Genomic DNA, 26,633 nt, shown 5'->3' on the forward strand with positions numbered 1-26,633 from the left:
AGACCTTTAAACAAGTCAACATTCACAAGACCGCGGGGCCAGAATGATTACCAGGACGTGTACTCAGAGCATGTGCGGACCAACTGGCAAGTGTCTTCACTGACATTTTCAACCTCTCCCTGACCCAGTTTGTAATATCTACATGTTTCAAGCAGACCACCATAAGGCCTGTGCCCAAGAAAGCAAAGGTAACATGCCTAAATGACTACCGCCCCATAGCACTCACGTCGATTGTCATGAAGTGCTTTGAAAGGCTGGTCATGGCTCACATCAACACCATTATCCCAGAAACCCCAGACCCACTCCAATTTGCATTKTGCRCAAAKAGATCCACAGAWGATGCAATCTCTATTACTCTCCACACTTTTTTCCCACCTGGACAAAAGGAACACCTATGTGAGAATGCTATTGATTGACTACAGCTCAGCATTCAACACCATAATGCCCACAAAGCTCATCACTAAGCTAAGGACCCTGGGACTAAACACCTCCCCCTGCAACTGGATCCTGGACTTACTGACGGGCCGCACCCAAGTGTTAAGGGTAGACAACAACATATCTGCCACACTGATCCTCAACACGGGGGCCTCTCAGGGGTGCGTGCTTAGTCCCCTCCTGTACCCTCCTGTACTCCCTGTTCACTCACGACTGCATGGCCAGGCACGACACCATCATTAAGTTTGCTGACAACACAACGTTGGTAGGCCTGATCACCAACAACGATGAGACAGGAGGTCAGAGAAATGAGTGTGGTGCCAGGACAACAACCTCTCCCTCAACGTGAGCAAGACAAAGGAGATCATCGTGGGCTACAGGAAAAGGAGGGCCAAACATGCCCCCATTCACATCGACGGGGCTGTACTGGAGCGAGTTGAGAGTTTCAAGTTCCTTGGTGTCCATATCACCAACAAACTATCCTGGTCTAAACACACCAAGAAAGTTGTAGTAGTGCAGACAGCCCAGTACATCACGGGGGTAGTGCAGATAGCCCAGTACATCACGGGGGCAAAGCTTCCTGTCATCCAGGCCCAAAAAATTGTCAAAGACTCCAGTCACCCAAGTCATAGACTGTTCTCTCTGATACCACACGGCAAGTGGTACCGGATCGCCAAGTCTAGTWACAAAAGGCTCCTTAACAGCTTCTACCCCCAAGCCATACAATTGCTGAACAATTAATCAAATGGCCACCCAGAGAATCTGCATTGACAACCACCCCCCTTTGTTTTTACACTGCTGCTATTCGCTGTTTATTATCAATGCACAGTCACTTTACCCCTACCTACATGMACAAATTACCTCGACTAACCTGTACCCCCGCACATTGTCTRGGTAACGTTACCCCCTGTGGGCTCACGAGTGGCCCAGTGGTCCAAGGTACTGCATCTCAGTGCAAGAGGCATCGCTATAGTCCCTGGTTCGAATCCAGGCTGTATCACATCTGGCCGTGATTGGGAGTCCCATAGGGCGGTGTACAATCGTCCCAGCGTCAACCAGGTTTGGCCAGGGTAGGCCGTCATTGTAAATAAGAATTTGTTCTTAACTGACTTGCCTAGTTAAATAAAGGTTAAGTAAAAAATATATATATATATATTTACAGCCTCATTATTGTTATTTTATTGTCATTTTTTAAATTGTTTTAAGAAGAAACTTCTTAAAACGTCATTGCTGGTTAAGGGCTTATAAGTAAGCATTTCACGGTAAGGTCTACACCTGTTGTATTCGGCGCATGTGACAAATACATTTGATTTGATTTGAATATAGACCGCAACACTGCCCCTATTAGCATTTCTGCCATTTCTGTAGACGTTATAACCATGTATTGCTACTACTGTATCATCAAAGGTATTATCTAAGTGATTTGAGGTATTAATGTCATCTGTTACTAGGAAGTTGACTTCACAAACCTTGTTTCTTAGGCTACATATGTTAATGCAATACATTTTTTGGCACTTTTCTGGGATGCGTGGTTGTTTTTATTGCTTTACTGTTAAGCTTATCAGAAGTAGACGTGTTCATGTTATTTATATTTGAGCTGCAGGGTGAGCTACACACAAGGGACTTCCTGTCACGCCCTGACCTTAGAGAGCCTTTATATTTCTCTATTTGGTTAGGTCGGGGTGTGATTAGGGTGGGCATTCTAGTTTTTCTATTTCTTTGTTGGCCGGGTATGGTTCCCAATCAGAGGCAGCTGTCTATCGTTGTCTCTGATTGGGGATCATACATAGGCAGCCTTTTTCCACCTTTAGTTTGTGGGATCCTGTTTGTGTGTGGTTGCTTTCTGCACTGCATGTAGCTTCACGTTCGGTTGTAGTTTACTGTTTTTTCGTGTTCATCAAAATAAATGATGTACGCTTAGGAAGCTGCACCTTGGTCTGATTCTTCCATCAACGAGCGTGACACTTCCTACTAGGGCACACCGCCTTAGTGCTAACAGTATAACTCTGGTTCACAGAGTTATACTGTAGGATCAACAGAGGCATTCAGGGCAGTTAGGGAAGTTAGGTGGACATACATTAAGTTACTTACTTACTTTGTGTCTGTCAATGCCCCTAGGATAATGTACATTCACAACTCAGCGACACAATGGTAGGGATTAACTGAGCTGGTCTTGGGTCATTGATAAGTCATTGTCTAAACGCAGGAGCCACAATGATTTGGATGGACTCCGTCATTTCTGTTTCCAGAAGGTATCGAAATGATCTATAAAAGTGATTCCAACAGAGCCACAGTAATATTTTAGCCAGGTGTGTAATGCCAGTTACCTGCTGAATCTTTCAGCCCAACGATGGTTCCGGACCTGAAATAATTGGCCACTTTTTGGAATCGTTCAGTGCTAGAATCAGTTCTTTAAAATCTATTTTCAGAAGTTCCCAGCTAGCCCTCCTGATGTCGTTTGACCCCGCATGGACTACGACAGCTTCAGCTCCCAGTATCTGTCGTGGAACGGTCGGAAGCAGAATTGTAATGTCCTTTACTCGTGCTCTAGGATAGCACAGGGTTTTTCCCCCGGGAACCAAGATGTTTCTTACAATAGAAATGACGATAACGACAGCTGGTGCAATGGCTAAGGAGGTCCAGCCGTTCTTTTGCCTCGAGTGGTTTCGCAAACCCCTCGAGGACCGAAGGACGGTGGGGCCGGATGGACCCGAGCCAGCTGTAGTATCCATCGTGGATGATGAATGAGCTGGAGTCTCAGGCAGCCTCACGGTCTGATGAGGGTGGGAGCTCTAAGGATCTGAACACGAGGACGAAGGCGCAGGTACCTCCGAATCCGATCTCTAATCGGAATCCCCCAGGGAAGACGGTGCCGGAACCTCTGGATCCAGGGAGGCGAAGCTGTATCTGGTCGCCAAGGAGGGGAAGACTCCAATAGCGAATAGAGGACGAGCGCTATCCCGCCGGTCTGTTTGAAGGGTACTTCAAATATATAGCAGAGCATGTGCTTATTATGAGTAACTGAGAAATAAATATAATTATATATAACTGATTTCACTCAAAGCATCAACCAGTGTTTCAGGAGCTGCCCAAAAGATGATAATCTGACCAAACTCTGTATGCCATGGGCTCTCCAACCTTGTTCTTGCAGCCACCCAGTGCTTCATTTGGGAAACAAAGTGAATCTGTTCGGGAACATCGATAGTAACTTGTTTTCGCTACAAAACATTTCACAAAACTTTGCATGGTGATGAGATACACTATATGACCAAAAGTATGTGGACACCTGCTCGTTGAACATCTCATTCCAAAATCATGGGCCTTAATATGGAGTTGGTCCCCCCTTTTGCTGCCATAACAGCCTCCACTCTTCTGGGAAAGCTTTCCAATAGATGTTGAAACATTGCGGCGGGGACTTGCATCCATTCAGCCATGACAGCATTAGTGAAGTCGGGCACTGATGTTGGGCGATTAGAACTGGCTCGAAGTCAGCTTTCCAATTCATCCCAAAGGTGTTCGATGGGGTTGAGGTCAGGGCTTTGTGCAGGCCAGTCAAGTTCTTCCACTCTGATCTCGACAAACCATTTCTGTATGGATCTCACTTTGTGCACAGGGGGCATTGTCATGCTGAAACAGGAAAGGGCCTTCCCAAAACTGTTGCCACAAAGTTGGAAGCAAAGAATCGTCTAGAAAGTCATTGTATGCTGTAGTGTTAAGATTTCCTTTTCGGGAACTAAGGGGCCTAGCCTGAACCATGAAAAACAGCCCCAGACGGTTATTCCTCCTACATTACATTTTACAGTTGGCACTATGCATTCGGGCAGGTTCTCCTGGCATCCACCAAACCGTGATTCATCACTCCAGAGTACGCATTTCCACTGTTCCAGAGTCCAATGGCGGCGAGCTTTACACCACTCCAGCCGACGTTGGCATTGCGCATGGTGATCTTAGGCTCCCGACAAACAATTATTGTGCTGCCATGGCTTCCAGAGACAGTTTGGAACTTGGTAGTGAGTGTTGCAACCGAGGACAGACGATTTTTACGCACTACATGCTTCATCACTCGGCGGTCCCGTTCTGTGAGCTTCTGTGGCCTGAGTCCCAGGCCATTAGGGACAATAGAACCCTGAGTCCCAGGCCATTAGGACCTGATGGTAGTTAGCAAGTTGGGTACTACCACAGCTTGTCCAGAGTGCATAACAGGAGATTACCGTGACTCAACAGAATTTTACTGCGGTCATGACTCATGACTGCAGTTGTGGCGGTAATACAGTCACAACAACAGCCCTAGAAGGACTCTCCCCGAGGAAGTTGCTGCCACCATTTCAACATAATTTCCTGTCCTGGAGAGGAAATGCACGTTTAGGTTCCACCTCTGAAGAATGACGAAGGCTACTTATACACATTCATGAATTGGGTGTGGGAATTTCCACGCGGAGTTGATAAATATCAACAAATATGGCACTGTCAGCGTAGCTAGCTAGCATGCTAAACGTATCTAGCTAGCTAGCTACAGTATCTTGCTAACCTTATCTGTTGTTGCTGGMTTTTTTTTACTATACCGTATTCAAAAGTTTAGCCAGCTGGCTCTATGGCTGGTTCTGGAGCTAGATTTGTCATAAGCATTGATTTAGGGAAAACTTCACCATAGATGGAAACCAATGGCCTGGCTTTGACATCTATTGTTATCTTCAAAGTTTTGTCATCTCCATAAATTGTGTCCGCAAATACGCCATAGAAATAGTTAGAAAGAATAAGATTAAGCTCCGGTGATATGGATAGCTATTGAATGATAGCTAATATCCATTTTTTTTTGTAATGGACACGGTGCAACCTTTGGTAGGTAGGCTGCTGGCAGGCTTCAGCTGCGGTACAAGTCAGCCCGTGCTGATGGTTCTCACAGGGYAAGTGAAATGATAGGCTACAATGACTTTTCTCATGATAATGCATGCTGCAAATGACAAGTTCCTTGAATTTTCCTTCGTGGGTGCCTTTTCATTATCTGAATAGACACTTTTGGTTTCTAGCTAACATTACACCAATCAAAGCAGTGAAGCGAAACTTTAGTGGTCAAAACCATTCATCTTGGGGCGACGGAGGGAGCGGGTTTGCAAAATGCTATCATACCACGCAATTAAAATGTTCAGATATTTTCTTTTTATACAGACTAGCTAAAAAATAAGTGAAAATTTACAAATTATCCAATGGATTACAAAATGTCTGGCACCTACTATTTTAATTTGCTCCATGGCTCAGGCGGCCAAGTGGACACAAGGCTGTTTGGCTCATCACAGTCGCAAAGAGGAATAACTTTGCAGCTGTTTCTGATTAATAAACAATGCCATGCTGGTGGGTGGTAACATTCAAAAACCCTGCCCTGAAACAAAATGTAGGCTGAAAATAATTTGTACATCATATCATAGGGAAAGACACCGCATTCACACAGATTTGCACAATGGGCAGTTCGAATTTGTCACTACAAATCATACTTTGACTAAAATGATGACAAATTGATGTAAATTGTTGTGCAACATCATGGGTAAGCTCAGACCATCGGCTAGAAAAATATAATTTCTACTGGTGTGGGCGTTTAACACATCTCCCACTACCATACAAATATTTTTAGACAGCTGAAGAAAGCACACACATTTTCTTCAGGAAATTTACCTTTTCCTAGTTTAGTCATATTTATCTTACCTTAGAAGTGTTTACTTTGCAGGTTGACTTTCATCTCGAGTTGCAATGTCCCATAAATTGAATGCCCAAATCAACTTCAGGTATCTACAAAACAAGTTTTCCAGCTACATAATCCAAAAGGAAGACTACAGCTAATATTTATTCCAAAAATTGCTGTTCGCGATTCACAAATTATTATTTTGATTCACATGATTCGATTCACCGCAATTGAACTGAATCCCAACTACTACAATGGCAAAGTGAATCGTTCATTTTGTCAAAAATAATTGTTTAAAAGAATAGATTCATGTGAATAAAACAATTATTTAAAAAAGAGGGGGGTAGAAATGTGAAGCGGGTCATCCATTAAACAGTAAATCAACTTTGTTAAGCCTAAATTAGTAACACACAGGGTTCTAGAACATAAAAATCAACTAGTCACATCAAATTTGAACTGTGCTATGCATACGTGAGACACAAATATCATGGTGCAATTCCATTTTGTTGTTTTAGATCTTCCGGAATTGGGCTCTCTGGTACTTTGAAGATATGACCCATTTTATAAATTGACTTTATAGGCTATTATCCAATCAAAGCCCTCCTTTAGGATTGCGCATTCAGCAAATCACCAGCAGAGGGAGTCCCCTTTGAATCCATTATCCCATGCACTGTGTTGGTGGTGCTCATAAAAATGAATTATAACTTCAAAAATAGCAGAGACCCAATTTGATGTACTTGTAGAGTTTACTGTTTAAAACAATATGTCTAAAAGTTAACAAAATCAAAGAGATTACGTTTGAGATATTTACATAATAAATCAGGTGTATTCTCCTTTCTAAACACTATTAATTTTTTTTGAGCACTGGCTTTGTAGCATCTACAGAATCTTCGTTGTAGTTCTCAATAATTATTTTGGATGCATATTTCAAAAGATATGCCAAACATCCTTCCCTCAAAGTACCATTTTATGGATTTCATTTCAGGAAGATCCAAAACATCATAAATATATTTGGGGCACCCTGTCATGGAATTGCCCAAATGTTAAAAAGGAAGTGGACAGCAGAGCCCCAGAACGTAGAGCCATTGCATCTCAATGACCGATTCACAGTTCTATGCCACTGATGTAGTTCTTCCAACAAACGGATCTACACAGTGGTGAAAAATATGTCACCCCCATACTGTTGAATCAATTAAGCTGACTGTACCCGATGGCACCTCTTTCAAGCATCCTGCTATGCCTCTATCTCTCCCTCGCTCCCTTCTTCCCGGCCTTATCTTACAAAAACAAAACTCCTCATGTCATAGGGCCTTAAGGCAGCCTCTGACCACAATCATGAGTGTGAAGGGACACGATGACATGAGTAATGTATCCGTCTTTCATGCAAGTCAAATAGATATGGTTATGTATGTGTAGTTTGTCTGTTTGTGAGTTGAAGTAGGATACAGTCTCACAGCTTATACTACAGCATGCATTCACGCACACATACGCAAATGTGAGTGAGCAAAAATGACAAACACACAAAACATTTGTAGGCCTACACATCTGACCTACCTACATGAAAAAATACTACAGTTTACTATAGAAGTTAGTAAACTGTTTACTACATTACTTGCTACAGAACTCTGTTGTAAACTGTAGTATACTGTAGACAACTATACTACATACTGCAGTATTCCTTTATCATGTGTATTACTTACTATAGAATTTTGCAGTATACTGTAGAATACTATATTAAATACTACAGTATTATCCGGAAAAGAAACACTGTACAAAACACTACTGTGATGTCCGCAATAACACAAAAGTGTTTTAAAAATAGTAATACTACTACATGACTTAATTTGCATACACTCTACCCATTCCCCTACCCCACTGGTTCTCAATCCTGGTCATAGGAACCCAAAGGGCTGCACATTTTTGTTTTTGCTCTAGCACTACACACCTGATTCAAATCATCAAAGCCTCATGATGAGTTGATAATTTGAATCAGCTGTGTAGTGCTAGAGCAAGAATAAAAATGTGCACCCTTTTGGGTCCCCAGGACCAACATTGAGAACCACTGTCCTACCCCATATCCCCATTTTTGCTACCCATAATTGAGAAACCTGCATGCCAAGTATAGACCATATATTATTTCCCCTACAGGTTATAGAAACGAGCTGAAGCTCTGAACTATCCACTCAGAACCTACCTACCTACCTACCTACCTACCTACCTACCTACCTACCTACCTACCTACAGTTTATGGAAAACGTGCTCTTTTTGTCCAGTAGGCTTCCACAAGGAGAAAGCCCCCACTTCTATGTCAAAGATAATCAAACAAAAACACTAACTATAACAATAAATATAACAATAAATACTACTATACTATGTTTTTTTTTTAACCATAGTAAACTGTAAATACTACAGTATACTAGTCATATCTGCAAAAACACTACAGTGAATATTACAGTAAAGTGAGCAAAATGTTACAGTGAATACTATAGTATTTTTACCATAGTATACTATAGTATTTTTTTTGACATGGTATGACCATTATCTTGCTGTATATGCTGTGCAATGTGTAACTGTGGTTTAGACCTCTCTAAACCACAGTTACACACTGCACAGCATACACAGCAAGACAAATAATAGTTTTACAAGCTTATAAAGCCTGGTGAGATGGAGAAACCAGGGGCATCAGTTGGATATTGCAGAGTATGGCCTAGTTCAAAACCAAAAATGTAATAGTAGGGTATTCCAATCCCGATTATAATGCAARGTCTGTTTAGCATTTAGGACCATGTGGAGCATCGCTTGGAGAGAAGCTGCCAGCCTGCGCATCTTTCTCTCATAGAGAACAGACAGTGCGCTGATTGCTTTGAATTTGATGCAGGCATTTGAACTCAGCCTTTTAAGCCTTGCAACCAGCTGTTTTATGCACCGGTTACTTTGACATTGAAGTCGGCATAGCGAGGCATAGGCGGCGCGTACAATATGCTAGGGAAAAATAAGCTTCTCCTAAAGTAAATTGAATTAAATTTGCTATATAATTACTTGTGCCTAGATATAAATAAATAAGCACACAATTTGGGCAATGCGCGCTGCAAATAGCCTACCAAATAGCTGATTGATGAGTTCCCACGGTCAGTGAAAAGCAGTTAAATAGGCCTACGCCTATCTCAATATGTCAAAAATAGAATCGTGGGAAAAACATAGTTTAGAAGAGAAGACAAAGAAAATACTCTGATCTGTCTCTAATAATCAAAAATCTTATTGGCACCAGCGGAGAGCATCAGCCTTATCCCCAGTGAGTGCAAGCATAATCTTTATTAGAGGTCGACTGATTAATCGGAATGGCCGATTAATTAGGACCGATTTCAAGTTTTCATAACAATCTGTATTTTTGGACACCGATTATGGCCGATTACATTGCACTCCACGTGGAGACTGCGTGGCAGGCTGACTACCTGTTACGCAAGTGCAGCAAGGAGCCAAGGTATATTGCTAGCTAGTATTAAACTCATCTTATAAAAAACAATCAATCTTAACATAATCACCAGTTAACTACACATGGTTGATGATATTACTAGTTTATCTAGCTTGTCCTGCGTTGCATATAATCGATGCGGTGCCTGTTAATTTATCATCGAATCACAGCCTACTTTGCCAAACGGGTGATGATTCAACAAGCGCATTCGCAAAAAAAGCACGGTCATTGCACCAATGTGTACCTAACCATAAACATCAATGCCTTTCTTAAAATCAATACACAAGTATATATTTTTAAATCTGCATATTTAGTTAATATTGCCTGCTAACATGAATTTCTTTTAACTAGGTAAATTGTGTCATATTGCGTTCTGTGCAAGCAGTCAGGGTATATGCTGCAGTTTGGGCTGCCTGGCTCATTGCGAACTGTGTGAAGACCATTTCTTCCTAACAAAGACCGTAATTAAGTTGCCAGAATTGTACATAATTATGACATAACATTGAAGGTTGTGCAATGTAACATTTAGTAATATTTAGACTTAGGGATGCCATCCGTTACGATAAAAGAACGGAACAGTTCCGTATTTCATTGAAAGAATAAACGTTTTGTTTCCAGATATGACCATATTAATGGCCTAAGACTCGTATTTCTGTGTGTTATTATTTTATAATTAAGTCTATGATTTGATATTTCATAGAGCAGTCTGACTGAGCGGTGGTAGGCAGCAGCAGGCTCATAAGCATTCATTCAAACAGCACTTTTCTGCATTTGCCAGCAGCTCTTCGCTGTCCTTCAAGCATTGCGCTGTTTATGACTTCAAGCCTATCAACTCCTGAGATTAGGTTGGCAATACTATAGTGCCTATAAGAACATCCAATAGTCAAAGGCATATGAAATACAAATGGTATAGAGTGAAATAGTTCTATAATTCCTATAATAACTACAACCTAAAACTTCTTACCTGGGAATATTGAAGACTCATGTCAAAAGGAACCACCAGCTTTCATATGTTCTCATGTTCTGAGCAGGGAACCTAAACGTTAGCTTTTTTACATGGCAAATATTGCACTTTTACTTTCTTCTCCAACACTTTGMTTTTGCATTATTTAAACCCAATAGTTTTTTGACTAAATTGATCTTATTGATGTATTATATTAAGTTAAAATAAAAGTGTTTATTCAGTATTGTTGTAATTGTCATTATTACAAATATATATATAAAAATAGGCCGATTAATCGGTATCGGCTTTTTTGGTCCTCCAATAATCGGTATCGGTATCAGCGGTGAAAAATCATAATCGGTCGACCTCTAGTCTTTATCATTGGATCAGTACCACTGAAAAGTTTTTTTGGAACAATAATTTCTTCCAGGCTAGATGGATGTTACAGTTGAAGTCGGGAAATTTACATACACTTAGGTTGGAGTCATTAAAACTCGTTTTTCAACCACTCCACAAATGTCTTCTACTGTCTTCTATCTTCTACTGACATCTACTGTGTGCATGACACAAATAATTTTTTCAACAATTGTTTATCGTCAGATTATTTAAATTATAATTCACTGTATCACAATTCCAGTGGGTCAGAAGATTACATACACTAAGTTGACTGTGCCTTTTAACAGCTTGGAAAATTCCAGAAAATGATGTCATGGCTTTAGAAGCTTCTGATAGGCTAATTTACATCATTTGAGTCAATTGGAGGTGTACCTGTGGATGTATTTCAAGGCATACCTTCAAACTCAGTGCCTCTTTGCTTGACATCATGGGGAAATCAAAAGAAATCAGCCAAGACCTCCACAAGTATGGCTCTGGCATCCTTGGGAGAAACTTCCAACCGCCTAAAGGTACCACGTTCATCTGTACAAACAATAGTACGCAAGTATAAACACCATGGGACCACGCAGCCTTCATACCGCTCAGGAAGGAGACGCGTTCTGTCTCCTAGAGATGAACATACTTTGGTGCAAAAAGTGCAAATCAATCCCAGAACAACAGCAAAGAACCTTTGAAGATGCTGGAGGAAACAGGTACAAAAGTATCTATATCCACAGTAAAACGAGTCCTATATCGACATAACCTGAAATGCTGCTCAGCAAGGAAGAAGCCACTGCTCCAAAACCGCCATAAAAAGGCCAGACTATGGTTTGCAACTGCACATGGGGACAAATATCGTACTTTTTGGAAAAATGTCATCTGGTCTGATGAAATAAAAATAGAACTGTTGGCCATAATGACCATCATTATGGTTGGAGAAAAACGGGGGATGCTTGCAAGCTGAAGAACACCATCCCAACCGTGAAGCACGGGGGAGGCAGCATCATGTTGTGGGGGTGCTTTGCTGCAGGAGGGACTGGTGCACTTCACAAAATAGATGGCATCATGAGGTAGGAAAATTATGTGGATATATTGAAGCAACATCTCAAGATTTAACTCAAGTTAAAGCTTGGTCGCAAATGGGTCTGCCAAATGGACAATGACCCATAGCATACTTCCAAAGTTGTGGCAAAATGGCATAAGGACAACAAAGTCAAGGTCTTGGAGTGGCCATCACAAAGCCCTTACCTCAATCCCATAGAACATTTGTGGGCAGAACTGAAAAAGCGTGTGAGAGCAAGGAGGCCTACAAAACTGACTCAGTTACACCAGCTCTGTCAGGAAGAATGGGCCAAAATTCACCCAACTTATTGTGGGAAGCTTGTGGAAGGCTACCCGAAACGTTTGACCCAAGTTAAACAATTTAAAGGCAATGCTACCAAATACTAATTGAGTGTATGTAAACTTCTGACCCACTGGGAATGTGATGAAAGAAATAAAAGCTTAAATAAATCATTCTCTCTACTATTATTCTGACATTTCACATTCTTCAAATAAAGTGGTGATCCTAACTGACCTAAAATAGGGAATTTTTACTAGGATTAAATGTCAGGAATTGTGAAAAACTGAGTTCAAATGTATTTGGCTAAGGTGTATGTAAACTTCCGACTTCAGCTGTATATTGTACAATTTGTGTCCCCTTTTCGTAGTCCTAGATTAGAAGGTTGCATTCAAGACAAGGTCAATTTTACTGATCTATTCATCAGTGTCTGCAGAGTAGGCTACTAATTTGTATTGATGGGAAACCAAGGCTTTCTGAAGGCATTGCTCTGAGATTAATTATATGTTCACAATGCACATCAATGACTGCTGTCCAGCAATGAATAGCAACATGTGGTTATTATATAGACAAGTTTTTTTCTCTACTGTTTCTATCAAGATTCCGTGGCGCAGTGGTAAGTTGTCAGTTTGAGTGGCCTATAATCAGTTGGAATACCAGGTTTGCATCTTACATCATGCTTCACTTTTTTGCCTATAAATTAGAAACTGAAAAATTAGACGCTCCTACTAAATCTATGACATTAGTTAGGATACTTAAGACAGAAGCTTATACTATACTTATTAAAACAAATTATTTGAACAACATTGCAGAAAGTGTGGTTTTACATAAAACCATTTTCTAAATATTATGCCTTAAACGGGATTCATGACCTCTGCCTGCAAAGACTCATATCAGATGAAAGTCTGTACAAAATCCTAACTGTATTTGTAAGTAGGGTGTCCAGTAGAGGTCGGTGTTGTAAAGTAGTAATTTAAGAAGGCACCGGTACCACTGCGAAATATCCGTTTTTGCAACACACATACTTTGAAAAGGCCAAATTTTTCCTGTGCAAAAAAAGGAGAAGAAATGTCTCTCATTAGGCCTACTCTATATTACTATACACTTAGGCATGCATAGTTCAGAACTGTCTGTTTTTCAAACAGTGATTGAGTTGTATTTTTTGCCTAAAATATGACTATGCAATCTACTCATCACATTAAGAATAGCAGCCTATTCTACTGTACATTAGTCTGCAAATGCGATGATAGATCCTTTATTATAAAGGTATTATTTTATAGGGAGAAAATTGCTTCCCCAAACCTGAAACTCATGCGCCGCCTATGAATGTCGTCATTTGAAGTTGGCCTTTTTGTGACTTAACAGTGTATATGCATCTACTGTACAGTGCCTTCGGAAGGTATTCAGACCGCTTGACTTTTTCCACATTTTGTTAATAAGTTACAACCTTTTTCTGAAATTGATTAAATCATTTTTCCCCCTCATCAATCTACACACAATAGCCAATCATAGCAAAGCAAAAACAGGTTTGTGGACATGTTTGCTAATTTATATTWAAAAAAAAAACTGAAACATCACATTTATATAAGTACCATTTACACAGTACTTTGTTGAAGCACCTTTGGGAGCAATTACAGCCTTGAATCTTCTTGGGTATGACGCTACAAGATTGACATTCCTGTATTTGGGGAGTTTGTCCCATTCTTCTCTGCAGATCCTCTCAAGCTTTGTCGGGTTGGATGGGGAGCGTTGCTGCACAGCTATTTTCTCTCCAGAGATGTTCGATCGGGTTCAAGTCCGGACTCTGGCTGGACCACTCAAGGACATTCAGAGACTTGTCCCGAAGCCACTCCTGCATTGTCTTGGCTGTGTGCTTAGGGTCATTGTCCTGTTGGAAGGGGAACCTTCGCCCCAGTCTGAGGTCCTGAGCGCTGCGGAGCAGGTTTTCATCAAGGATCTCTCTGTACTTTGCTCCGTTCATCTTTACCTCGATCCTGACTAGTCTCCCAGCCCCTGCCGCTGAAAAACATCCCCACAGCATGATGCTGCCATCACCATGCTTCACCGTAGGGATTGTGCCAGGTTTCCACCAGACATGACGCTTGGCATTCAGGACAAAGAGTTCAATCTTGATTTCATCAGACCAGAGAATATTGTTTCTCATGGTCTGAGAGTCTTTAGATGTCTTTTGGCAAACTCCAAATGCGCTGTCATGTGCCTTTTACTGAGGAGTAGCTTCTGGCTGGCCACTCTACCATAAAGGCCTGATTGGTGGAGTGCTGCATCTCCAAAGAGGAACTCCTTGACCAAGGCCCTTCTCGCCCGATTGCTCAGTTTGGCCGTTTGACTCTAGGAAGAGTCTTGGTGGTTTCAAACTTCTTCCATTTAAAAATTATGGAGGCCACTGTGTTCTTGGGGACCTTCAATGCTGGAGAAATTTGCTGGAGAAATGCTGGAGATGTGTGCCACGACACAATCCTGAATATTTATGTAAATAAGGTATTTATGTTTTTTTATTTTTAATACATTTGCTAAAATGTCTAAAACCTGTTGTTGCTTTGTCATTATGGGGTATTGTGTGTAGATTTCTGAGGATTTRTTTTATTTAATCAATTTTAGAATAAGGCTGTAACGTAAACAAAATGTGAAAGAAGTKAATGGGTCTGAATACTTTCACTTTGCACTGTATGCATCATTCCACAAGTAAATTAGTAAATTTATAATGAGGTTGAGTAGTGGTTGACATTGTATATGCCATTCCACAGACCTTAAAACCTAATTCTGCGGTGATAATTAATGGCTGAGGTCATTTTTGTTTGTCTTTGCTGTTCTCCAAATAGCATTTTAGTTTTTCAATTGTGTAGAAATGCAGTAAAAGAGTTTCAACTTTCAAAAAACACCCCCACTGCACCCCAATTTGCCATACCCTAAGTTTAGCTGAACTGACACCACTGGGAGAAACCATAGTGAAAGGAGAAATAAAAGCTAACAATTGGCTCAGCGTCGTCCGGTTTGGCCGGGGTAGGCCGGGGAAGCCCGTCATTGTAAATAAGAATTTGTTCTTAACTGACTGGCCTAGTTAAATAAAGGTTACATTTTGAATAATTTTTTTTTATTAAACAAGAATGCAGGTGTGGATTCTTCCTATCAGTAAAAGGGGAGATTCTTCATGAAACTATAACAAAGTCCATGATTTTATGTATTTTTTCACACAATTTCATCCATAGAGGGGTCCTTTGGAGGAAGGATTGTTGACATTTAGTTGACATTTGTATCTTAAAGCATAATTGAGAAATAATTAATTGAAGTTGGAATATTTCTGACATTTTGTCCTCCATAATGATTCTTCTGTACGTGCTACAAAGCAAAAGTTGGTGTCATATGAAGCTTTACCACCTGTTATGTAATGAGTACTATTTTGATTTCAATAACACTTTTCTGAAATAAATGTATGAATAATGAAAAATATAAACCTGAATATAGAAAATATAAACATTTAGATTTGGTAGATTTTCCATATATTGTTGAAAATAATCTGCTCTACAGGCATATCAAAMTTTCAGAGTGGGATCTCCGTTACTTTTAGAGTTATGATCCAATTTGTAAGCATTACCAACAGAGTGAATGTTAAAATTAATTACAAATGGTCGACCTCTGCTTGTGATTTGCAGGATGTGCAATGATACAAGTAAAAGGAGGGCTGTGATTGGTTAGATTGCCTACAATGCCGATTTTGTCTGTAGGGGAGAGAGGGGTATGTTGAGCCATTTTTCACATTCAGCATCAGTACGTCGTGGAACATATAGTATTCTTTCTAGGTTTGGGCGGTATCCAGATTTTCATATTGTCATACCGTCCTTCCCTCATCCTGGGATTTACGGTATTACCGGCATAGCACACAAAGGGGTGCTAAAATGCACCAGAATGCTAACAAAATTAGCACGAAATAATAGCGAAATCACATAGACCGTGTCAGCTAAATGCTAACAAACGAAAACAAAAATAAACGAATTGCAAAGACAGGCAAACCCAGCTCCTTAAGTTATACAAGCATAGCTAGTAGCTACTGAATGTCATGTTCAGTGAGTGTGGATATTTACAAGCCAAAGTGAATGAGAGAAACTGTGCAAATGATCAAAGTTTTGATGCATGCTTTTCTGAAGGAAGAGCAGCATGTGTACACGGAGCAGCGGGGAGAAGAACGGATGAGGAAATAAACACCAGTAGGAAGCARAGGGAAAAAACGGCAACTGTACAGATAACTCATCCAGAGCTCTTTGACTTCTGACAAAAAGACATTATAAGATATCTGACGGCAAACATTTGCTTGTGAATTACATACAACTTCATCGCCTCATGTGCTGCACAACAGATAGATATAGAACATTTACAATCAAACACATTTGTATGGGGCTCAACTGTTCTGGTGAACTACGGTAAGCTTCATAATGTACAATAATGTGACAGTTGAAATGAAGAACGCAATCTGCTTTATCTCCTAACGTATTGTGCAAGTTGACTGCAGGTATTCACTTAAAAAGTAGCTACAAATTTAAAGGACATCTGTTCAACCCCTACTGTACACTTTTCTCACTTTCCAATATTTCATAGCTTGAACAATTAAATATGGCTATTTTCAGGATGAATCAAACCACTATGTTTCATTTTGTGTGTAAAAGCTCTCCAAACTATTAAAAAAAAAGTTTTACTCATAAATACTTTCCTAACCCTAAAGAATATACACGATCATAGTATTTTTTTAATATCTATTGGTGTTGAAAAGGAGAAACATTTACAGTGTCAAAATTGACTACAAAGTGTAAATAGGAACATTTTGGTCATAAAGTCTGTCTTGTCCAAAAAGGAGATTTGCGAGATGATAAGAAAAAAATGGAATGTCACTGAATGAAAGGTCCCTTAACAGTTTCCCTTGGGGGTTGGGTCATAGAGTGACCCTGTTGGAGTCATGTCCAACCTGGTCATCAGGAGAGGTCAGCCAATAAAGTGAACATATATAAAGACTCCCACATCACTGTAGTCGGCTGCTACAGACCGCCCTCGGCTTCGGGAGACGCACCAAACTCTCCTTCTGATGTCCTGCACAAGTTAAATGACTCTGAATTCGTTATTTTAGAAGATTTCAACTGGGACATGCTTACATCTGTATCGGACTCTTTTAAAAAACTGTGTGACWCTCTGAATCTCACTCAATTAATTCATGCGCCGACAAGACCGAATCCCAGAGCACCGAACAAATCAACTCGATTGGACATTATTCTAATGAATACCCCTCACAAATACACATCGACTGGGATATTCTGTCATGATGTCAGTGATCACTGTGCAATTGCTTGTGTTAGAAATACAAAAATGACCAAAACCCKGTTATATTTTTTAAATACATTTTTAGACAGTTTGATGAGCAAGCATTCTTACATGATCTGTACCATAATATTGACAGAGTACGTCTGATTTCCGATGTTGACACTGCCTGGGACTATTTTTATATGAAATTTGTGTCCATTTGTGATAAGCATGCCCCTGTGAAGAAATGTAGAATCGGTGGAAGGGACAATCCCTGGTTTTCAGATAACTTGGCAGAATGAATTAGAAAGAAAAAATATATCTTGGGCTCAAGCTAGACATACAAATGCTCCTGTTGACTGGGCCTCCTTCAGAGCGCTAAGAAACAAATGCACAGGTTTGATCAGGAAGTCCAAATCACATTACTATTTAAATGCAGTCACAGAGAACCTAAACAACCCTACCAAGTTCTGGAAGCTAATCAAATCAGTATCAGGTTCTAATGTATTCTCTGGCCTTCCTGACCATTTAATGATGGATTCTAATGAAGTGAAAGATAAAGCCGATATTGTAGGGGTTTTTAATAAGCACTTCATATCTGCTGGTTCAGTTTTTAATAATGGTGGGGCCCAGGCCTCTAATGTAAGCTCTGTTACAGTCAACTATGATATAGGCCCTCATGTGAACCATTTTAACTTTGAGCCTGTTTCTTAAACGGAGGTCTATAAAGCACTAAAGGCAATAGACACTAAAAAGTCTGCAGGTCCAGACAACCTGAACCCCCTACCTCTTAAAGATAGCAGCTGGTATTATTTATTTATTTATTTTTAAAGTTTTATCCCCTTTTCTCCCCAATTTTCGTGGTATCCAATCGCTAATAATTACTATCTTGTCTCATCGCTACAACTCCCGTACGGGCTCGGGAGAGACGAAGGTCGAAAGCCATGCGTCCTCCGAAGCACAACCCAACCAAGCCGCACTGCTTCTTAACACAGCGCGCCTCCAACCCGGAAGCCAGCCGCACCAATGTGTCGGAGGAAACACCGTGCACCCGCCCCCCTCGGTTAGCGCGCACTGCGCCCGGCCCGCCACAGGAGTCGCTGGAGCGCGATGAGACAAGGATATCCCTACCGGCCAAACCCTCCCTAACCCGGACGACGCTATGCCAATTGTGCGTCGCCCCACGGACCTCCCGGTCGCGGCCGGCTGCGACAGAGCCTGGGCGCGAACCCAGAGACTCTGGTGGCGCAGCTAGCACTGCGATGCAGTGCTCTAGACCACTGCGCCACCCGGGAGGCCCCAGCAGCTGGTATTATTACTGAACCTGTGACTCACGTTTTCAACTTGAGTCTCTTGACCAATTCCATACCCAGCATTTGGAAATCAGCTTATGTCCTCCCACTGCTAAAGGGAGGAGATCCCTCAGATGCTAATAACCTATCGCCAAACTCCCTATCCTGGCCAAAGTCTATTAATCCCTAGTGAAGTCAAAACGTATTCATTGAAAAGAACATACTGAGCGGGGTTCAGTCTGGCTTTAGATCGGGGAACAGCACCACAACTGCAGCTATGGCATTGGAAAATGACATTATTAATGCACTTGATAAAAAGCAACGTTGTGCTGAACTGTTGGTGGATTTATCAAAGGCCTTTGATTCAGTTGACCATGAATTGTTGCTAGCTAGATTCAGAAACATTGGTCTCAGTGAAGGGGCAGTAAATTGGTTTCGGAATGATTTTCTGACAGAACACAATGTGTATATACTGACAATCACAAGTCTAGCTTTCTTGAGATTAATATAGGTGTGGCCCAGGGTTCCATTTTAGCTCCAGTGTTGTTCTAAATTTTTATTAATGATTTGGGAAATGGGATGCAACCAGAAAATGTACATCTATATGCAGATGATACAGTCATATATTCATGTGCTCCTTCTCTGGTTCAGGCTGTTGAAGAGCTCCAGACTGCTTTTCAGTCACTGCAAGCCTCCCTTTATGGTCTCAAACTGGTCCTGAATGTACAAAATACAAAATTCATAACCTTTACCACAGCTAGAACTCTGCCAGAGAAGGTTAGCATTGTCACATCTGGTGTCTTATCCATTGAAAAAGTATAATTCTACAAATACCTAGGTATTTGGTTGGATGACAAGTTGTCCTTTAAAGTTCATGTGGATACTCGTGTGACAAAGCTTAAATTGAAATTGGGMTTTTATTTTCATAATAAACCTTGCTTCCCGCTTATAGCTAGAAAGAAGCTTGTGCAGGCCACTTTTCTCTCTGTAATTGATTATGGTGACGTGTTGTATACGCATGCAGCCTCCTCTGTCTTACAGAGACTGGACTCTGTTTATCATGCATCCTTGCGCTTTATTACAAGTGCCAAGTCACTCACACACCATTGCACCTTGTACCAAATGGTAGGTTGGAACTCACTTTATATGCACAGAAAGATACATTTGTATGTGRTCATCTACAAAGCCCTTTTGGGTAAACTCCCTCTTTACCTTTGTAGTCTGGTCTCCTTCACAACCAGCAGTTGCCATACCCAGTCTGCTAGGTGATTGCTACTTAAAGTCCCAAGGACATTCACAGGATTAGGCAAGACTGCCTTCTCTTCTCGTGCACCAGAGGCATGGAATAGTCTAAAATCCATGCTTCATCTAGATATGTTAGTGCCACTGAATAATTTAAAATATTGATGGGAMACTCTGTTACGGAGGAGTGTAAATTATATTTTTAGGCTGGATCATGTTGTTTTGTATTGTTGTATGTTTTAATTATGTAATGTATTGATTGRTGCTGCTGCCTTGGTCAGGTTTCCCTTGAAAAATAGACTCTTGGTCTCAATGGGCATTTCCTTGTTAAATAAAGGTAAACAAAAGAAAGAAAGAAAGAAAATTGACTACTCCAAAATGGAGATTGCCTCAATGGCGCCAAAAAAKTTCAAACCAACTATAACAATTCATATAGAAATATTTAAAGCATTTAATGAGACAACTAAAAGATGTGCAACATGAAGATATTTTCCTATTTATATTGTGTAATTTATTGACTGTCCCTAACTAACCCCAGAGATTGGATAGCCTATGTCAAACCAACGTTTCCACAAGTCGCACACTAGCCTAGGCGACACAAGACCTGGTTAGACTGTTTGAAGTTATTGAGAAGGGCGAGCGACTGCAACTGTGTACTGTTTTGGCAGAGTGAATGTACAAATGCTTGCTACATGCGAACACACACACACACACACACACACACACACACACACACACACACACACACACACACACACACACACACACACACAAGGAATCACCAAAAGCATGTTTCAATGTGTGAAAACACACAGGGCAACACAGCACACACACAACCCCCAAAGAAACTCAACGCCCCACCGCTGCTGAGCAGGAAGAGAGCCTTCTTTTTCATCATTTTTATAGTCCTGTTCGGCTTCCTGAATTACCCACGCACCACTCTCCCAGTTAGAAAATACAACCCCTGAACACTTCCAATGTAGCAGGGGCCAGTTCCAATGGCCTGCATCTTATAGCCAGCCTCCTCTACATCCCAACACCAGGCAAACCCACTGAGCCTTAACCCAAAAAAGCAGGTTACAGGTTCAAAGCCCATCCAGTGTTCAAATGTTGCGTCTAAATGCATGGGTAATTGATTGTGGGTAATTGCAGATGTAAATGGGCACGTTCGACATTGCAGCCGACTTTACAGGCGGGTCGAGACTGGACTGATCTCCAAATCACCTTTCATCATAAATAACTACTCATATTATTTGTAGATTATTTGTAACAGACTCCATGAGGGTGGTATGAGGGCCCGACGTCCACAGGTGGGGGTTGTGCTTACAGCCCAACAGTGGCAGGACGTTTGGCATTTGCCAGAGACACCAAGATTGGAAAATTCGCCACTGGCGCCCTGTGCTCTTCACAGATGAAAGCAGGTTCACATGAGCACATGAGCACATGTGACAGACGTGACAGAGTCTGGAGACGCCGTGGAGAACGTTCTGCTGCCTGCAACATCCTCCAGCATGACGGTTTGGCGGTGGGTCAGTCATGGTGTGGTGGCATTTCTTTGTGGGGCCGCACAGCCCTCCATGTGCTCGCCAGAGGTAGCCTGACTGCCATTAGGTACAGAGATGAGATCCTCAGACCCCTTGTGAGACCATATGCTGACACATGCACATTTGTGGCCTGCTGGAGGTCATTTTGCTGGGCTCTGCAGTGCTCCTCCTTGCACAAAGGCGGAGGTAGCGTCCTGCTCTGGGTTGTTGCCCTCCTACGGCCTCCTCCACGTCTCCTGAAGTACTGCCTGTCTCCTGGTAGCGCCTCCATGCTCTGGACACTACGCTGACAGACACAGCAAACCTTCTTGCCACAGCTCGCATTGATGTGCCATCCTGGATGAGCTGCACTACCWGAGCCACTTGTGTGGGTTGTAGACTCCGTCTCATGCTACCACTAGAGTGAAAGCACCGCCAGCATTCAAAAGTGACCAAAAGATCAGCCAGGAAGCATAGGAACTGAGAAGTGGTCTGTGGTCACCACCTGCAGAACCACTCCTTTATTGGGGGTGTCTTGCTAATTGCCTATAATTTCCACCTTTTGTCTATTCCATTTGCACAACAGCATGTGAKATTTATTGTCAATCAGTGTTGCTTCCTAAGTGGACAGTTTGATTTCACAGAAGTGTGATTGACTTGGAGTTACATTGTGTTGTTTAAGTGTTACCTTTATTTTTTTGAGCAGTGTATATAAATCCTGCTTACATTGGCTTACATCACATAGCATAGATGTTCAGTTTTCTCAAGAGGAAGACAAATAATGAAGTGAAAGAGAACTGCATCAAAACTCTCACAACTACATTGTTCTGAAGCCAATGCCTCCCACACAGTGAGGTATGTGAATAATACACAAGGGGATTTCACAGCATCTAGGACCTCGAGATGAGTACCGCTTTTGTTTCACCTGAAGCCTAGGTCTGAGGCACTAAATTAACCATTTGATGAAAAGAGTTTCAAATCAACATTTCCCACTCGGCTAAATTTAACGATAATGATGACAGCCATYTATGAAGCACCATTCTACTTTGGTTGGAGTCCTGAAGTAAAAAGAATCCAATGTAGATAGCTTATAAGCCACGTGTGTTTTATTGATCTGTGTCTATAATGCAATACATGCAGTCATAATAGGCAAGGTGGTAATGTATTCCATAAACACCCACGTCTCAGGGTCTATCAGTGAGTAATAATAAAGCATTAACCGCTGCACACATTCTCAGAGAGAAAAGTAACCGCAGGAATCTGTGGAATCTTGGGAGAACAATTGCTGCTACTGGAATTCATCTCCAGTGACTGCTGTGGATGAACGTGTGTTTATTTACGAGAGAGAAACCATTAATGGAGGGTTGGGAATGGAGGGATGAYACATATACATTGTTCCTCCCAGAGGAAGCAGAGAGAACAGAAGTAGGCCAGGACAGAGTATATATTTACTGTCAAAACAGTTTACTATAGAATACTCCAGTACTTACTATAGAAGTATGTAGTAAACTGTAGAATACTATACTACACACTGTAGTATCCCTCGATCAAATGTAGTACTTGCTATATAATTTTGTAGTATACTGTAGAATACTATAGTAGAATACTAGTAAATATTACAATATTATCTGCAAATGTCTGCAAAAACGCTAGTATGCAAAAACACTCGTTTTTTTACAATAGTAAATACTGCAGTATTTAATTTGCATATACTGTACCCAGCCTATTCCCCTCCCCCATATCCAATGTGTGCCACCCATAAGTGAGAAACCTACATAACATGTATAGACCATTTTGTTTTCCCAACAGGTTATAGAAAATAGCAGAAGTGCTGAATTATCGGTTCAGAGCCTAGACCTATCTACCAGTTATGGACAATTTGCTCTTTTAGCATTTCTCCAGTAGATTTTGTCATGGAGAAAGTCTCCACTTCTATGTCAAAGATAATAAAACAAAAACACTACAGTAAGTACTACAGTGATGTCTGCAAAAACATTACAGTATGCTACTACAGTCTGCAAAAACACTACAGTAAATACTACAGTATACTACTACAATCTGCAAAAACACTATAGTAAATACTACAGTATACTACAATCCAAAAAAAACACTACATGAATTACTATAGTATATACTACTACAGTTTGTTTACTACAGTATTTATACTATAGTTAACTGTAAATACTACAGTATACTAAAAATAAACAATAGCGTTCACTGTAGTGTTTTTGCGGATTTTACTGCAAAAACACTACAGTGAACGATATTGTTTATTTTTAGTGAATTATAGTGAATACTATAATACTTTTTCATGTGGGTTAACACTGTCGGACCAAGGGAATCTCATTCTAATCTGATTGCGTTCCTGCCCTTACAAAAAAAGATTGCAGTTTTGAAACTGCAGTAAAAGTGCAGTAACTGCACTCCACTGTGGTATTTTGGACGCAGTAATTGCAGAATACAACTGCAGTTAAARTGCGCTCTAACTGTCGTTACACTGCAAAACGACTGCACAATCCAAGATATTGAGTAAGAACCAAAAGGCTACAGGACCAGGCGCTTAGAAAAACAACACAGACTCACACGTTGTTTTCTCAGTTCACTTTGAAAGTTTAGATACATTATGCCCATACCTTTGTGCTTTTCCATTCTCAACGCACGACCAAGACTCTCGGTTGTCACTGTTTCGTCTCTGAGAAGACAATCCCAGGCTGTAGTAGCCGGTCAGTGAATGTCAACACCAGCTAGTGAAGGGACGCTTGATAGATAGATACCTGAGCTCTGATGCCGTTTTCAAAGAACTACTGATCCGATATAATGTACGGATGCTTGTTTCAAAGTAAGATTACCACGTGATCAATGATGTCCGATGCTTCTTTTGATCACATGCTTTTTTTGAAACGTGTGCTTCAAAATGCGAGTTCCCAGGGTTCGGTTCTTTCGATTCCGAGTTGCTTTCAAACATCGACCTCTACTGGTATTAGCTGATATTGGTAGCCTTTCGTGCCATTGTTCAGTAGGCTGTTTCTTGTATAGGGCTACTGATGGGCTGCCTACAGGATCTGATGTCCTTGGGCTAGGCTATAGGCACCACTGAATAAGGGACAGGTGAGCTACTAAATGAGAATAGCATTACCAAACATTCTCAAACAACATTGTTGTGAACTATTTTGCAGACTATTTCTCCCTTCTGCCTATTTTTGTTTCCTCACTGAAGGCAACTTTGCCCCATGCAGTTTCTATATAGTCAAAATATGTTAATGCTGACAAYCTTTCGATGCCGATTTGCTGTGCTCCATCACTTTTTTCAATTTGAGAATAAACGGAGCTAGTAAAACAATTTCTGGACAATGTATTCAGATACATTCGAAATAAATTGTATTTAATTACCACGAAAGTACCATAAAAAACGATTGGCGCTCCAATCGCTTAAAATGACATCTTATCAAGATCTGTTTGCTAAGCCTAAATCATACTCATTATTATTACAAATTATTATTATTTCCAATTACAAATAGAATATTATCACTTCTCACAATGGTGCTTGTTTAGTAACGTTATATCAAAGCTGAATCAATGTCTCGCAAGATCACATAATGATTAATTAGCATTTTACATAACATAACCGAATATAATACCATAGCGTAGTAGGCATATAACATTACTATTACACGTAACATTACTATTACACCAAAAATGTCWAATTTCTAATGAGATTTTAGGATGGTTCGCTGAAGCTGAATATCCAAATGTTTTTCTCATGCACCAAAACTCCAGGCAGGATATGCTTTGATTGAAACAAAATACAATAAAGTWTTATTTTTTWATTTTTTTAACACCATGTACTCTAATTCACTCATAAAACAGTAATTCAAGAAGATCTAAATGCATATTCCCATGAAACTAATTAAGGTCAATCAAATGATTGGCATGGAGATGCAGTTTGGACGTTTCATCAGTAAAACCTGAAGAATGATCATTCGTGATTGACAGTGAGGATGGCTATTTTGAAATTAGGTAACATATGCCTAACTTGGTGTTTGAGGGTTTTAAAAATGTAAAATGTTCTTTAGACAATATGTGTGGGTATAGGCAGACGTTGCAATTGGAGAATGCATTTTATGCATATTCAACTYGCTACATCTGTTGGTACAAACTTTGATTGAGGAAATTATGACGTGTTTGAAAAAATCTTTTTCCAAGGTAGAGCACCTGGATGATAGCTCAGCAGGAACTCTGAGACATATAGACAAGGGGTTAAGTCATGGGCCTACTAATAAGACTTTTTTTTCCTTTGTAACCACACTAGCTGCACATTGATGTTTAAATAATTAGTTTTATTTAGTATTTTACATGAAAGCTTTTGTCCTATGTATAYGTAATGCTGTAGATTCATATTGTTTTGTAAAATAGTAAACTTGGGATGCAGAATGTAAAATCCAGTATGAGTATTAGATTTCAAAGCCTTCAACTAACCGCGAATCCAAAAAAATAGGAACGCAAGGCTTTATTGTTGTTTTTTTWWWATARATTTTTGGTGATCAGAAAGGAATGGCTTTGAGATTCGTGACCACTGGTCTAGCTAGTTCTGCTGACCGACCAGCATGGTGTAGGTGTTCTTCCATGGTTGGTGCTGACACAAGGATGTRGTCCATGAAGCACACAACATTGTCTATACTGTTCAAGATCTGATCCATTGTATGTTGGAATATCACTGGAGCTGTCGAGATCCCATAGGCCAAGTGATTGAATCTGAATAGCCCCTTGTGTGTATTGATGGTCAGATACTGTTCTGACTCTGGATCCAGCTTCAGTTGCTGATAGGCAAACGACAGGTCCAGCTTACTGAAAACCTTCCCACCGACTAGAGTGGCAAACAGATCTTAAGCATTCAGCAGTGTATATTCCTCTGGTAGTATGCAGCGATTGACTGTGACCCCTCCACTTCCGTGACTATCTCATTCTTCTGTAGGCGCTCCAGTTCTTTCTCTACTGGTAGAGCATGTGGTTTGTGAAAGATAGGCTCGGTTCCTT

At 40.7% G+C, this 26,633-nt stretch overlaps 1 protein-coding gene across 3 annotated transcripts in view; it reads right to left on the minus strand.

Annotated features, from left to right (window-relative positions):
* afap1l2 (actin filament associated protein 1-like 2) overlaps window positions 1-24,500 on the minus strand; it is a 153,343-nt gene extending 128,843 nt beyond the window's left edge. For 2 of the 3 annotated variants that reach the window (XM_024008236.2, XM_024008235.2), the window contains exon 1: window positions 24,233-24,497. In XM_024008236.2, the coding sequence (XP_023864004.1) occupies window positions 24,233-24,248 (16 nt within the window). In that variant the 5' untranslated portion in view covers window positions 24,249-24,497. Of the gene's footprint in view, window positions 1-24,232 lie in introns of all 3 variants that reach the window. The other variant, XR_002879134.2, reaches the window with a different exon arrangement.
* Between the last annotated feature and the right edge of the window lie 2,133 nt (window positions 24,501-26,633).

This window comes from Salvelinus sp. IW2-2015, linkage group LG18 (assembly GCF_002910315.2).
Source record: "Salvelinus sp. IW2-2015 linkage group LG18, ASM291031v2, whole genome shotgun sequence".
Classification (NCBI taxonomy): Eukaryota; Metazoa; Chordata; class Actinopteri; order Salmoniformes; family Salmonidae; genus Salvelinus; species Salvelinus sp. IW2-2015.